Source organism: Agelaius phoeniceus, chromosome 35 (assembly GCF_051311805.1).
Source record: "Agelaius phoeniceus isolate bAgePho1 chromosome 35, bAgePho1.hap1, whole genome shotgun sequence".
Taxonomy (NCBI): Eukaryota; Metazoa; Chordata; class Aves; order Passeriformes; family Icteridae; genus Agelaius; species Agelaius phoeniceus.
The window spans coordinates 80,293-96,169 of NC_135299.1; the positions used below are offsets into that span (position 1 = coordinate 80,293).

General features: G+C 57.7%; 1 protein-coding gene across 1 annotated transcript; it reads left to right on the plus strand.

The window, feature by feature from the left end:
• Positions 1 to 1,480: 1,480 nt before the first annotated feature.
• FIGNL2 (fidgetin like 2) lies at positions 1,481 to 15,152 on the plus strand. Its single transcript, XM_054649229.2, has 2 exons — positions 1,481 to 1,860; positions 10,772 to 15,152. The coding sequence occupies exon 2, from the start codon at positions 10,783 to 10,785 to the stop codon at positions 12,973 to 12,975; it is 2,193 nt and encodes a 730-aa protein (XP_054505204.2). The 5' UTR covers positions 1,481 to 1,860; positions 10,772 to 10,782; the 3' UTR covers positions 12,976 to 15,152.
• Positions 15,153 to 15,877: the final 725 nt, after the last annotated feature.

Here is a 15,877-nt window from a genome sequence, read left to right on the forward strand (position 1 = left end):
ACCAGATTCTGGTTTGGGGACAGCCAAAGTCACAGTCCTGTGAGTTCTGGCTCTGCAGAATCCGCTGCTGGAGCCTAATTAATTCATTCATTAATTAATCGAGGTGACTGTGTCATCCAGGAGGGCCCAGGCAGAGATTTCTGCAGCTCCAACACCTGAAAAGGACAGATGGAATTCAAGGACAGGGAATTCTGCCCTTGAATTGAAAAATATTCAATATTCGAATACTGAATTTTGAAAATTGAAAAATATTCCAATTCTGTCCTTGAAAAGAAAAATATTCCCTAATTACTCAGGGATGTGACAATGTTGGGATGAGGGAATGATGCCACGGTGTGAATCCATCAGGGAAAAGCCTGGGCTGGTTAATTAAAACAGCTCAGGGGTTCTGAGAGCAAAAGCGAGGCAGCTGCAAGGCATTCTTGGGGAAAATCCACCCAAAAAAGGGGGAATTTTAGGGCTGGAGAACCAGAATTTTTTTTTTTTGCCTGGAGCTGCAGCCCAGCTGATCCCAAAGAGCAGAGTTTGCAGGGGATATGGGGGTTTCAGGGGAAGATATTGGGATTTTTTAGGGGTGGATATGGGGGTTTCAGGGGGTGGATATTGGGATTTTTTAGGGGTGGATATTGGGATTTTTTAGGGGTGGATATGGGGTTTTCAGGGGGTGGATATGGGGGTTTCAGGGGGTGGATATTGGGATTTTTTAGGGGTGGATATGTGGGTTTCAGGGGGTGGATATGGGGGTTTCAGGGGTGGATATTGGGATTTTTTAGGGGTGGATATTGGGATTTTTTGGGGGTGGATATTGGGATTTTTTAGGGGTGGATATGGGGGTTTCAGGGGGTGGATATTGGGATTTTTTAGGGGTGGATATGGGGGTTTCAGGGGGTGGATATGGGGTGTTTGAGGGGTGGATATGGGGGTTTCAGGGGGTGGATGTGGGGTGTTTGAGGGGTGGATAATGCCGACAAACAGCTTGTCCCATGGCCACGTCCCCGAGACACACGATCCTTGGGGCAACTGCTTTATTTCTGCATGGTAAGCTAATAGCAGGAAAATATTCCAGGCATTTGGGATTTCGGCTCGGCAGCTGAGCAGGAGCCGGCCCGAGAAGGGCTCCCTGCGGGGCTGGGCTGCAGCCTCGGGGCTGGGGTGCAGGGGCAGCGTGGGGGAAACAGGGACAGGGGTGTTTGGGGTGCAGGGTCAGGGGTGTTGGGGTGCAGGGTCAGGAGTGTTTGGGGTGCAGGGGTCGGGGGTGTTGGGGTGCAGGGTCAGGAGTGTTTGGGGTGCAGGGGTCGGGGGTGTTGGGGTGCAGGGTCAGGGATTTTGAGGTTCAGGGGGCCGGGGGTGTTGGGGTGCCAGGGGTAGGGGTGCAGGGAAGACGGGGGACAGACGGTTAGGGGGATGGGGAGCTGGGGGGACAGGATAAGGAATGTTGGGGCGCAGGGGATTGGGGTACACGGATCCGGGGGTGCAGGGGATTGGGGTGCACGGATCCGGGGGTGCAAGGGCTCGGGTTGCGCGGCTGCCGGGACGCTGGCGCTTGCGCTGGGATGCTGGGGGTCGGATCCGGGGTGCGCGGAGCCGCCGCGATCTCTGCCGGCCGCTGCCCCTCGCCATCCCCGCTCCGCCCCGCCGCGCCTCGGGGGCGGGCGGTGGGCGGTGGGAGGCGGGGGGCAGCCCCAGCCCAGGCCCTGGCCGCGGCCCCGGCCCCGGCCCCGGCCCCAGCCCCAGCCCGGCCCCAGCCCCCGCCGCCTGCCCGGGGCCGCCGCGCCGCCCCGCATTGTCCGGGCGGCAGCGCAGGATGCGGCGCCCGGCACGGCCTCCCGGGCTGCGCTAAGGGCCCGCCGGCATGAGGAGGTGAGTGGGGGCCGGGCTGGGCCGGGGAGATGCGGGGCGGCCCGGCCGAGCATCCCCCGCGCTGCCCGGGGCGCGGATCCCGCCCCGCCGCCGCCGCTTTGGGGAGAAAGCGGCCGAGCCGGGCAGCGCGGAGGGGTCAGGGAGGGCTCCGAGAAACCCGAGCGCTGCCGGGGAACGGGGCAGCCCCTTCGGCCATCCCCTCCCTCCCTGCTTCCCCCAGAAAGGGCGCGGGAGCTGCGGGGGACGCGCTGGTGACATGCGGGGAGCGGGGTCCCGGGAGGTGTCGGCCCCGAGGGGAGCCGGGGCGCAGGGGTGACCCAATCCTGAGCCTAACCCTGACTGAAGCCCAGAGAGTGCGCACGGTGCGGTAGATTGTCCGTCTGTCCATCCATCTATCCATCCGTCCATCCATCCATCCATCCATCCATCCATCCCTCCATCCATCATCCATCCCTCCATCTGCCCGTCCGTCCATCCATCCGTCCGTCCGTCCATCCATCCATCCATCCATCCATCCATCCATCCATCCCTCCATCCATCCCTCCATCCATCATCCATCCCTCCATCCGTCCGTCCGTCCATCCATCCCTCCATCCATCCATCCATCCATCCCTCCATCCATCATCCATCCCTCCCTCCCTCCTGCCTTGCCCTCCTCCCTCCCTCCCTCCCTCCCTCCCTCACCCCCTGGAACAATGCCGGCTCCCACAGCCGCTGGCGCACGTCAAGCGCACGCCAGAGCGCTCGCCTTCAAAACAGTCGCGGCATTGAGGAGCTGAAGGGGATTTTGAAATGGAAGCTTTGCCCGAAATCTCCTTTTTTTTTTGGTTGTTTTCTTTTTTTCTTTTTTCTTTTTTTTTTTTTTTTGGAAGTTGGCATTTTTTCACTCAGGGGGAAAAGAACATCAGGAAGGGTTTAAAATCACTTTATGCTGTGTATTCCTGTTTAAATTCTCCTGGGTTTGGAGGCGCCATGTGCTGGTTCTCATCACTCCTAGTTTTACCCCGGGATCCCAAAAATTCCCATTACCGTTGAAGGCATCCGGGTTTTGTGACAGATTTCAGGTGTGGAACAGAATTTTTGGACAGAACTTGGGTGATTGATGAGGACGTGGCTCTGGGGGAGGTGCGGGGCTCTCTGGTGGCTCAGGATGGATTTCCCGGTGGGAATTGAGGAGGTTCCTGCCAGGGCTCCCCATGTGGGTGCTCCGGCGCCTGTTGGCTCTCGAGGTGCTCCTGAATTAAACATTTCGGCGGGGGCCGAGGCCTGGCAGTTGTTTATCACATTAAACATTTGTTTTAGCTCTCTCCAGCAGAAGTGTGTTGACATTTTCTCTTGGGGGACCGCGGGGATAATGAATGGCACGTACTGTATTGTGTTCCCTGGAAAGCCACGGGATCCTGCAATAACATAAACACCCAGAGCTGGATTCATCCCAGCTCCCCGGGGAATGGGCTCGGTGTTTACATCCACGCAGCTCTCATTTCCATCTGCTGCTGGTTATGAAAATATTAATTACTTCTAAGTTGCTACTTGTTATAAATACAGATTTATTTATTTTATTGCTGACAGCTGTGGTCTCACTCCCTGCTCTGTGTTTTGGCTGTTTTGGGGAGGGGAAGGAGAGAGCCAAGTGGGTTTTGGGGAAAATGAGGGGGCAGCCACAATTCCTGGAGTGGGGAATGGGGGAGCAGCCATCAATCAGCTCTGTCCCCTCATTCCTCTGGAGCAGGGAAGGGGAAACAGCCTCTGGCTGTCCCTGCTCGGAATTCCTGGAGCAGGGAAGGGTTTCAGCTCCTCCATTTGGGAATTCCTGGAGCAGGGAAGGGTTTCAGCTCCTCCATTTGGGAATTCCTGGAGCAGGGAAGGGTTTCAGCTCCTCCATTTGGGAATTCCTGGAGCAGGGAAGGGTTTCAGCTCTTCCATTTGGGAATTCCTGGAGCAGGGAAGGGTTTTCAGCTCCTCCATTTGGGAATTCCTGGAGCAGGGAAGGGTTCTGTGGCCGCCTTTGTTCTCCCGCCGAGCCCCGCTGCATTCTTGCCTTTTGCCATTATCATTTGGGTTAAACAGAGTGTTGTGTACCATATGGATCATGTTAACAATTGCTTATCTGGAGCCGGTGTTTTCTCCTCTCTCCCTCCTCCCTCCTCCCCTCCCTCCTTCCTTTTCCCAGCCCTTTTTCCCCTCCCAGGGCCTGGGCGGGGGTTTAGCAGCATCTTGGCTTTGGTGCTGGCTGCTCTTGGCGCCCAAACCTGTGCTGTGTCCTGTCAAAGTTCCTTAATTTCCAGGGGAAAACGTGGAATAAAGGCTGAGAAATCTCCAGGGCAGTTTTCCCCGGATGCTGTGGGATGCGGAGTTCAGTTGTCGAAGAGCCCAGGGGTGAGCTCCCACCTGCTGCAGCTCCCTCTCTTTTCTTTATTTGGTAGCTGGGGCCTGATCCTGAGGCTGCTTTGCCTGTTCACACCGACTGACCCAAGCAGGGGCTGTGGTTTTCCCAAACCTCTGCTCCCAGGTCCGTATCAAAGCACCTGCACAAGCAAGCCTGAAGGTTCTGAGCCCTCTCCCCACATCCCCAACCTCCACTCCCAGCAGCCACGGGAGGAGAAAATCCTAAAGAGGGTTTTTTTGGGGTGAAAACAGAGTGGCCATGGGGTCACTCCATTCTTTTGGCATCCTCCTAATTGAGGAGATATTCCTGAGGACAGGAAAGTCCCCATTGCTGGAGCAGCAGCCAGGCAGGGAATAAAGCTCTCCCCAGTGCCAGCCACGGAAATTCCCAGTTCTGAAAACCAATTTATCCCCTTACAAACTTTTGCCACCGTGAGTTGGTTGCCACAACTCCTGGAATGTTGTTTTTTTTTCCTTTGGAGCTGGCTTGGTCATGTCATGGGGGGATTCTCTCCTTTCTTCAGAGTCCTGAGAGGGATCCTGGATCTTTTTCTGCCCCAGGAATGCCATCCTTGATGTGCAGAGGGTGCTGGGGCTGCAGGACCTGGAAGTCCTGTGAGTCCTGGAGTCCCGTGGAGCTCAGCTCTCCACAGCAAAGTTTATTTTGCTGCGTGCTGAGGGTGCTGTAAAACCTCTCCCGGCCTCGTGTCCCAGCAGCAGCTGCAGTTAAGGTCACTTAAATTGTCCCCATGGCCCAGGGCCTGCCTGGGTCACTTATCAGCAGCCCCAGATCTTTATGGTGGCCCTGATAAAGCCACTGAGGCCTTGGGGGAGAGCTGGAGGATGCCAAGGAGGGCTTTTCCTCCTGAGCACAGCTTGAGGAGGGCAGAGCAGAAATGTTTGTGTCACTCTGGTGATGCCAGCGTGGTTGTGGTCACGCCAGCGTGGTTGTGGTGATGCCAGCGTGGTTGTGGTGACGCCCTGGGGCCCTGCCCTGGGCTGGGAATGCTGGGGGGGGTCCCTGGAGCAGGATTTTGGGGTGTCCCCTCGGGGTGGAATGTCAGAGTGCCCTCTCCGGGCAGGATGTTAACCCCTTATCCCCAGGCTGGGGTGCTGTGCTGTCCTCCCTGGATCCAGATGTTGGGCTGTCCTCCCTGGATCCAGATGTGGAGGTTTCCTCCCTGCTAAGGATGCTGAGATTTCCACCCTGGATCCAGATGTGGAGGTTTCCTCCCTGGTCAGGACTTTGAGGTGTCCTCCCTGGACTGGGATGTTGAGATTTCCTCCCCGGATTGAGATCCTGGGGTCTCCTCCCAGGCTGGGATGGCAAAATGGCCCTCCCCAGGGTGGAAATGCCCTCTTCAGGTTGGGGTTCCCTCTCCAGGTTGGGGTGCCCTCTCCAGGTTGGGGGTGCCCTCTCCAGGGTGGAAATGCCCTCTCCAGGTTGGGGTTCCCTCTCCAGGATGGGGATGCCCTCTCCAGGTTGGGGTTCCCTCTCCAGGGTGGAAATGCCCTCCTCAGAGTGGGCATCCCACTGCTATGCCAGGCTCCCTGAGCTGTGCTACCCAGGCCAGCCTTTTCCCTCCAGAGAGAAAAGAGCCAGAATTTTGGTTTTTGTTTGTTTTTTTTCCCCCCTTTTTTTTCCCCAGGAAAGTGAAAACAAATGTCAGGACAAACTGCACTTTAAGCTTGTCTTTCCTACATAAAAGCAGCCGAGTAATGGCTGGGTGAGGAAGCTCTGCCTGCCCTGCACAAAGGCTCTGCTGTGCCACCCCTGAGAGGTGGCAGCAGCTCCAGCCTGGGGGGATCTGGCACTGGGGAGGCTGCAGCTGGGTCTTCTCCCTGCGATTAAATTGGTGCCTTTTGGGGGCTACCTAAAAACAGCTTTTTATTTTAGGGGATAACAAGCAGTTTATTTCTATTTATTGAAGGGCTTTCAGGTAGATTTTGGGCAGACAAAGCTTCCCCCTCAAGGGGCTACACCCGAAAATGGACTCTGGGTTTTCACACTTTTATAAGTTTGGTCCATTTGCATATTGGGGGTTAATGTTCCAATCACAGCCCCACGTAATGAAGTCATTTACCCCAAGTTTTCTGCCTCCAAATCACTTTTGTTTACATTTCTTTGAGGCAGCGTCCTTGATTCCCAGCCTGGAGAGGAATTGTTGTGTCTTCCCAGAATGTGAAGGCAGCAGCTCACACTGCACATGGGGATCAGAGTTCTACACTAAAGAACTGCAGGATCACAAATATATTAAAAATATCAAGTCCGGATTCCCAAGGCATCGAATCTCCCCATTTCCCAAGGAGCAGCAGGACCTTTTTGGGCACTTTTTGTGCAGCAGCAGCTGAGGGATGCTCCCACCAGAACATCCTTTTCCTCCTTTTGCAGAGAATTGCAGAGCACTTTATGGTTACAACGAGCCCCTGGCCAGGTCATAATTAGCATAGACTCCATGATTCACAGAATAATTAAGAATATTTAGCATAATTAGGATAATTAGGATAATTAGCAGACTTCTGATCCACAGAAGGCTGATCAATAATAATCTTTATCAAGAAACCCATTGCTTTTTAATATCTTAATTTGCTACAGGTTGAACTGCTTGCTCCTTTAATTAAAACACCATCACCATTGGCTAATTAAGAAGCCCCCTTAGGTGAACAAATCTCCATAACACATTCTACGTGTTCACAACAATAGGTGCAGCAAGAAAAGAACTATTTCTCATTCTCTCCTCTGACCTTCTCACAGACTTTTCCAGAAGGAAGTCTGGGGAAGTTCTGTTTCTCTGAGTGGCCAGAGAGCCGCTGCCGCAGCACTTGACTCTGGTGGCCGTGTCCCGCTGCTGCTGGAGCGGGATAATGCGGCTGTAATTGATGGTGAGAGGGCTAATGGCCGCAGAAATGCGTAATTAAAGGCCAGGGGTGAGGCGCAGCGAGGCCGGGCCACGCGCGGGGGTGACGGAGGTTGAGTGTGCTCCGAAGGGCTCGTCCCTCCAGGAGGGTGCCAAGGAGGGGCTCTGCTCCTGCCTCCTTCCTCCCGAGCACAGCTGCAAAAGGCAGAAGTGTTTGGTTCATTGCAGCGGTGCCGTCGTGGTCTCCCTTGTGGTGATGGCTGGGGGCCTTGCCCTGGCCTGGGATAACGGGGGGGTGTCCCTGGAGCAGGATTTGGGGGATTTTGGGGGTTTTGGGGTGTGTCCTTGGAGCAGCATTCCTCATCCCGGAGTTCCCAGGCCATGGATCCTTTCCCAGGCCGTGGGGGTCTGTCCTGGCAGTGACAGATGGGCCAGGCTCAGCTGCTGCCAGGAAGGACAGATGGACAGCGGCCCATCGGTCACTCGCTGGTGTCCAGCTGCTCTGCACTTGTTCTCTGAGTGACCAGAGTGACCGTGGGGCCTGGGACAAGCCCGGGATGGGCACAGCAGAGCCAGCCCAGACCCCTGTGCCACGCGTGCCCTGGCCCTGCCCTGGTGGCGGTGCCATCCTGGGATGTCACCGCACCCCCCCGTGGATTTTCCAAACACAAAAATCTGGGGAAAACTCCGTGGCTGCCAAGGAACCCTGCCCAGCTGGGGCTGGGGTGGAGCCTCACGGCCTTGGCTGGTGCTGTGGTGACACTGGTGGGTTGTGACATCTCTGGTGTCACAGGTGGGTTGTGACATCTCAGGTGTCATGGTCAGGTTGTGACGCCCCCAGTGTCACAGGTGGGTTGTGACATCTCAGGTGTCATGGTCAGGTGTGACATCCTTGGTGTCACAGGTGGGTTGTGACACCTCTGGTGTCACGGTCAGGTTGTGACACCTCTGGTGTCACAGGTGGGTTTCTTTTAGCAGAACAACAGGACACAGCCTTAAGCTGGCTGTACCACATGAAGCTTCAGTTGGATATTAAGAGAAAGATTTTACTGAAAAAGTGATGAAGTTCTGGAATGTTCTGCCCAGGGAGGTGGTGGAGTCACCATCCCTGAGTGTGTTTAACAAAGCCTGGACGTGGCACTGGGTGCCAGGGTTGAGCTGAGGTGTTGGGGATGGGTTGGACTCGATGGTCTTGAAGGTCTCTTCCAACCTGGTCATTCTGTGATCCTATGGGATTCTGTGATTCCATGATTCTGTGCTCAGTGGGTTTTGGAAAAAGCCTGAATCCTCCAAGCTCAGCAGAGGAGCAGCCAGCAGCAGCTAAACCGGCATGACAGCAGCGTGAGGACCACGGAGCTGTGGGTGACCAACCATGGAGCTGTGGGTGACCAACCACGGAGCTGCGGGTGACCAACCATGGAGCTGTGGGTGATCAACCATGGAGCTGTGGGTGAACATGAAGCCTGGATGACCACAGAGCTGTGGATGAACAGAGCCATGGATGACCATGGACCCTGGATGACCACAGAGCTGAGGATGATCAAGAAGCTGTGGATAATCAAGAAGCTGTGGGTGGCCATGGGCCCTGGATGGCCACAGAGCTGAGGATGGTCAAGAAGCTGTGGGTGACCATGGGCCCTGGATGACCACAGAGCTGTGGCTTTGGCAGCTCAGCCTGGCACCCAAGGGCTGGGATGCTCCTTGGGAATGGTCCAAGGGTGGTCCTTGGACATGGACTGCCCAAAGGGATGAGACCCATCTGGATCACTCCCTCCATGAGCCAGCCCCTCTTCCTGGGGCTCAGGGGAATTTGACAGCGTTTAAACCCCAGCTTCAGTGCATCCTCAGCCTGGATGTGAATTTGACAGCGTTTAAACCCCAGCTTTAGTGCATCTTCAGCCTGGGTGTGAATTTGACAGCGTTTAAACCCCAGCTTTAGTGCATCCTCAGCCTGAGTGTGAATTTGACAGCGTTTAAACCCCAGCTTCAGTGCATCCTCAGCCTGGATGTGTTTGCTCTTCTCTGCTTTTTTCCCCTCCAAACCCATTGGAGTCTCCTCTTGATCCCCCCAGGAGTGTGGGGTCATCACAGCCATCAGCAGATGCTGCCTGGGGGCGGGGGGGGGGTCACTCCACTGGGATTTTTTTCCCCAAATTTTTATACCCCAGCATCAGCGCCGTGTGCGTGGGGCTGGGGAGCGAGTGTGAGAGCGTTCCACACGCGTGCGAACGCGGCGTGCCCCGCACACGAGGGCCGAGGATGAGCTGTCCCCGCTCCGCGATGCTGTCCTGGAGCCTCTCCCGGGGGGAGGCAGCGCTCCCCATCCCCACGCTGAGCCGTTGGACACCCTCAGCGGCGCGCCCGCTCAAAACCCCCGAACAAAAGCCCAGTTCAGACTCGCTGCTGAATAGATTAACAAGATTTCCATAATTAGGGCGGGCGGGAACAATGGGATTCTCCCTGCCCAGCCCCCCTGCCCGCCTTTGTCTTGTGCTGGGGATAATGGGCAGCAGCGAGGGTGGGAACCGGCCCGGCCATTTGGTCACTGGACAGTAATTTTCTCACACTGCCAAGGGGAGCATTGAAACATCTGTCCCGCTCCGCCACTCATTCACGTCCCATTTCAACCCTGACAACTCCTCCCTGCCCGCCGCCCTCCCCCTCGCTGGGTTTTCCAGCTTTTGCATGGATTTGGGGTTTTTTTCTTCTCGCCTCTTTAAAGGGGGTGGTTGGCGCCCGGGGCTTGCGAAGCTGCGTCTGTGCATTCCCCCCGAGCGGCTCTGGGATCCGGGATTGGGATCGGGGCGGGAGGAGCTGTGCCCTTGTGCTGGGCTTCCAACCACACCCTGCTCCAGGCTTTTGGAGAAGCAATTCCATCCCCGGGCCCACCTCTAGGTGATTTTTTAACTGGTGTCTGAGCAGCGGGGTCCATCGCTGCCCTGGGCAGCTGCTCCCGGTCCCAAAAGCCTGGGAATGCCACTGGGATTTGTTGGTGGTGCTGGTGGCCAGGAGTGCTCAGACACCTCTCTTGGTGTCCCCAAATCCCTGAGCACTGGGCACTTGCAGCCTGACATTGCTGGGGGACAGAAGCAGCAGCAGCAGCACTGTTCACCTGCTGAGCGGGGATGGAAACTCCCAGTGTTTAAATTCCTTTTAAAAATTAAAATATCAGGGAAAATGCTTTATTCATCACATGAATCATCATTCTTATTCATCACAGAATCAGCCAAATGCTCATTTTTCCCTTTAGAGCTCCCTGGGTACCTTTGCCCCTTGCCCAGCCAGCCCCACAGGCAGCTCCAGGAGGATCCCCTGTGCCTTTGTCCTTAAGGAGCACTTTGACAAATCCTTCTTAATCTGAGGATGGTCTCATCCCTTCATTATTAGTGACAACAATAATTTCAGGCGGTACTGGGGGGGACCTTGTGCCCCACTCCCTCCCTGCCCACAGCCCTTAAGCCACTCTGCACAATCAGATTATTTATTGGACTTGATGGTCTTGAAGGGCCTTGCTGATGATGCTGTGAATATCCAGAGTCAGCTGGAGCAGTTGTTTCACAGCCCGGGGGTGTGCTGGGGTAAGGACAGGGCAGAGCACAGCAGGATCTGGGGACACTCCATGCACAGCTCCCGTTCCACTGCTCTCACCTGTGCTGTCCCCACAGGTCTGTCGAAGATGCACTGGTCACCAGAGCATGCCCAGTCCCTGAACCAGTGGCCGGAGCAGCACCTGGACGTCTCCTCCACGACCTCCTCGCCGGCCCACAAGACCGAGCTGTACCCCAGCACCCGCCAGCGCTTCAACTACGCCTGGGCCAACGACGACATCTCGGCGCTGACGGCCTCCAACCTCCTCAAGAGGTACGCCGAGAAGTACTCGGGGGTGCTGGACGCGCCCTACGAGCGCCCGGCGCTCGGCGCCTACGGGGATGGCGCCTTCGGCCCTGTTAACGGGCAGAAGGGGGACGGGGAGCCCTGGCCGGGGGCGCACGGCTCCGATGGCACCTACCCGCTGACCCCCATCCACGATGGCCTGGCTGGTGCCAAGGCCGTGGTGCCACCTGCAGTCCCTGCGGGCAGCGGGGCCATCGGGCTGGGGGGCTCCCCGGTGGTGTCGGCCAACCTCAGCGACCCCGTGTACGCCGGGAACTCGTGCGGGGCGGCTGCTGCCGGCTCCGGGGCACTCGGGGCGTCTCAGGAGTACCCCTCAGGCTATGGTGGCACCTACCTGCCCTCTGGCTACTGCGCCCAGCCGGCGGCAGCGCTGCCGCCCCCGCACCCTCCCAGCCTCCACAGCTCAGGGCTCCTGCAGCCTCCGCACCCCTCGCCCGCCCTGGTGCCAGGCTACGGCTCCTCGGGCCCCATGTACAACTACGCCAGCAGCAGCTACCCGCCCCAGCCGGGCTACGGGGGCATCCACCCACCCCACCCCTCTGCCTCCTACCTGCCCTCTGGCATCGCTGCGCCCACACCCATCCCGGCCCCGCCACCCTCCGCCCGCCCGCCGGGGGTCCCTGCCTATGGCTACCAGGGTGCTGGGCTGGGCGCCCTGGCCGTGCCGCCCCTGGGCACCGAGGCGGCGGGCACGCTGAAGAGGAAGGCATTTGACATCGGAGGGGAAGATGATGGTGAAGGCAGGTACAGGAAATACAGCTACGAGCAGCCAAAGTCCCCCTACCCCCTGTCGGACAACGGCGAGTGCCGGGGCAACGGCTTCAGCAGCAGCAGCGAGTCCCCCCAGGTGGCCTTCAAGCCCAGGAAGAGGCCAGCGGGTGCTGGGAGCGCTGAAGAACACGGCGGCAAGTATGGTGGGCAGCAGATGAAGGGGATGGTGTCGCCATCCTACGGTGCCAGGGACACTCCCCTGCAGCCGGCAGAGCCATTCGAGAAGTTCAGCCCCCCCCTCGCCAACGGGGAGCGGGCGGCCGAGCCCGGAGCCCCCTTCCCACTGCGGCTGCCATCCAAAGCGCCGGTGTTCGGCGGCGCCCCGCTGGAGGAGCAGCCCAAGAACATCGACCCCCTGCTCCTGGAGCTGGTCAACACCAAGGTGGTGGAGAGGGGCCCGCCGGTGCAGTGGTCGGACGTTGCTGGGCAGGTGTCGGTGAAGGCGGCCATCGAGGAGGAGCTGCTGTGGCCCATCCTGCGGCCCGGCTCCTACAGCGGCGCGAGCCACCCGCTGCGGACCCTGCTGCTCTTCGGGCCCCGCGGCACCGGGAAGACGCTGCTGAGCCGCTGCATCTCCACCCAGCTGGGCTCGACCCTGCTGAGGCTCAGCGGCACCACGCTGCTGTCCACCTGGAAGGCCGAAGCTGAGAAGATCCTCCAGACCGTGTTCTTCGTGGCCAACTGCCGGCAGCCCTCCGTGGTGCTCATCACCGAGGCCGAGTCCTTGCTGGCGGCGCGGGCGGGCGAGGACGGCGGCCAGGCCAGCAACCTCAAATCCCAGCTCCTCTCCTACCTGGACAACGTGGCTACCTCATCTGAGCACAACGTGGTGGTCATCGGCACCACGGCGCGGCCCGGCAGCATGGACGAGGCGTCGCACCGGCGCTTCGGCACGCGGCTGTACATCGCGCCGCCGGACGGCGAGGCGCGGCGCCACATCCTGCGCCAGGCCCTGGCCCAGCAGAGCTGCTGCCTGAGCGAGCGCGAGCTGGCCGCCCTGGCGCAGCGCACCGAGAGCTTCTCCGGCGCCGAGCTGCTGCGGCTCTGCCAGCACGCCGGGGCTGCCGCGCGCCGCACGCTGCCGGGACCCCTCGCCTCCTACCAGGACCTGGAGAAGGCGTTCTGCAAGGTGCACCCTGCCCTGTCCCAGAAGGAGCTGGACTTGTTCCTGGAGTGGGATAAGATGTACGGCACCAGGCACTGATGGGGGTCGGACCCTGAGGCTGTGGGGACGGACCCCAAGGCTGCAGGGTTGGACCCCAAGGCCACAGGGATGGACTCTGAGGCCACAGGGATGGACCCCAAGGCTGCAGGGACAGACCCTGAGGCCACAGGGATGGACCCCAAGGCCACAGGGACGGACCCCAAGGCTGCAGGGATGGACCCCAAGGCTGCAGGGTTGGATCCCAAGGCCACAGGGATGGACTCTGAGGCCATAGGGATGAACTCTGAGGCCACAGGGATGGACTCTGAGGCTACAGGGATGGACCCCAAGGCTGCAGGGATGGACCCCAAGGCCACAGGGATGGACCCTATGGCCACAGGGACGGACCCCAAGGCTGCAGGGATGGACTCTGAGGCCACAGGGATGGACCCCGAGGCCATGGGGACAGACCCTGAGGCCATGGGGACAGACCCCAAGGCCATGGGGACAGACCCTGAGGCCGCAGGGATGGACCCCAAGGTTGCAGGGATGGACCCCGAGGCCACAGGGATGGACCCCAAGGCCATGGGGACAGACCCTGAGGCCATGGGGACAGACCCCGAGGCAACGGGGACAGATCTGGGCCCTGGCTTGGGGTCCTTGGGGCTCTGGTTCTCTCAGTGGGGTTGGATCCCTCCTCTCAGCACCCGCATACCTCACACCTCTCCTCTTTGGGACTCCTCCAGGGATTTCCCCGCTGTGGCTCGGGGGAGCCTCGCCCACCACTCAGGATAAGCTATTTATTGTTTTCCCAACCCTTCGTGCCCGGAGCGGCCGTGCCAGCGGGGCCGGAGGCGCCCCCGGAGGTTCCCGGCACCGGCATCGGCTCCAGCGCCGGATTCAGGAGCTCCCCCATCCACCCCAAAAGCTTTATTGTCATTTTTTTTTTTAATTGATTTTATTGTTCTCAACAGAAATACCTCGGGTGTCCTTGGAGCCCCTTCTCACCTTGATCAGGGAAAGGGGGAGCTGGGGGAGATGCCCAAAAACCAGGGAATTTCACCCCAAAACAAGGAAGTTGTGCCCCAAATCAGGGGGTTGCACCCCAAACCAATGGGTTACACCCCAAAACCAGGGGGTTTTGGAGTAAAATGCTGTAGATTGTTGAATATCCTAGACTTGGGTTTTTATTTTTGTAAGGTCTGTAGTATTTTTTTGTTTGTTTGTTTGTTTTCTTTTTTAACTACTCAGGAAAAGAATTACCTCAGAAAAACTAAAGAATGTTTTTTTTAAAACACTTTTTATCTTCTCAGAAAAGGAAAAAGGAGATTTTTTAAAGAGTTTTCCGACCTGGGACAGAGCTGCCTCCTGCATTTGCTTCCAAAGGGGGTGAAGAAAGGAAGAAATAAAAGGAAAAATAAACTTGAAGCTGTTACAAAGATGAAATTTGAATGTATTTCAGGTGTTTTCCACATATATTATGCCATAATTTTATTTGAAATTTTGTTTAACATCGTTTATCGTAGCGTTTGGTGGAGTAACGTGTCTTCAATGGAAAGTTTAGTGCTGTAGGTTGGGAGCTGTTGCTGGCACCACTTTTTGGAGCAAATTGGGCAAATCTCCCCCTTCCCATTCCCCCCAGAAAAGCCCAGCAGGGCTGAGCGAGGGGCTTTGCACAGAGCATGAACCCCCAACCCATCCATGGTCCCCTCTTTGCATCATGGTGGGGATTTCCCCATTTAAAAAAAAAAAATTTATTATTTTTAGCGCTCTAAAGGCCTCCCCCTAAACCTCAGGGTCTGCGTGTGCAGAGAGAGCAGATCCCTCTCAGGGGCTCCCCCCCGAGGTGTCTGCCAGGTTTTTTCCCAATTTTTCCTAATTTTCCCAGTTTCCTATTGCATCCAGGGCATTACCTTTTGCCTCCCACCTCCAAAAAGTCGTGCTGGATTCCTGAAGACTTATTATTATTATTATTATTATTATCCTATTTGTACACTCTCTGTAACCATTTCTACCTCATTTTGCAACATATTGTACATGAAAGTATTTAATTCATGTCTTATTGATGTCTGAGACAGACAAGCTCTAGGGCTGGGATGGTCTACCTCAAGAAATGCTGTATTTTAAAATGAAAAAAAAAGAAAAAAAAAAGTATTACACAGTATTAAAGAGATTACATGAACAGCTCCTGTCCTTGGGGTGCTGTGGGGAGTCCTGGGGGTTCCTGGAGGGGGGGCCCAGCCGGTTTTGGGGACCCCAGGGGGGTTTGGGGGTGATGGGGAAGGGTGGGAATGATGTGGGAGGGTGGGTGGGGGTCCAGGGGGGTGCAGCTGGGGACCCCCAGGCTGGGAGGGGACACGGGGACATCCCTGGGCAGGGGGTGTCCAGAACAGTCCAGGGGGGTTTGGGACCCTCGAGGCAAATACAGGGTGTGAACTGAGGGGTCCGAGGCAGGAAAACGGGAGGAAGGCTCCTCCTTCCTCATCCTCATCCTCTTCACCGTGCAGCAAAGGGCGGCAGGGGCTCCTCTCTGCTGCCAGCAGCCTCCGCCGGGGGGTTTGGGGAGGTCTGGGGAAATCCCAGTTTGGTGTCAGGGAGAGCCAGGGAATCCAGGGAGATCCAGGGAAACCCAGGGAGATCCAGGGAATCCAGGGAAACCCAGGGAGAGCCAGGGAATCCAGGGAAACCCAGGGAGATCCAGGGAAATCCCAGTTCGCCATCAGGGAAACCCAGGGCAATCCAGTGAAATTCAGGGGATTCGCCGTTCGCCGCCGCCCCCGTTCGAAGCCGGCGCTGGCGGCGCCCCGGGGCTGCGTTGCCGCCTTGCGGCTCCTCGGGCCCGTCCCGAGCGGGGCCGCCCCGGCTCAGCCGCGCTCTGCTCGGCCCCTTTGGGGCGGGACAGGGGCAGGAGGGTCCGGGGCTGTTCGGGTGCTGCTTCCCCCCTCCCTGGGCATGGAGGGAG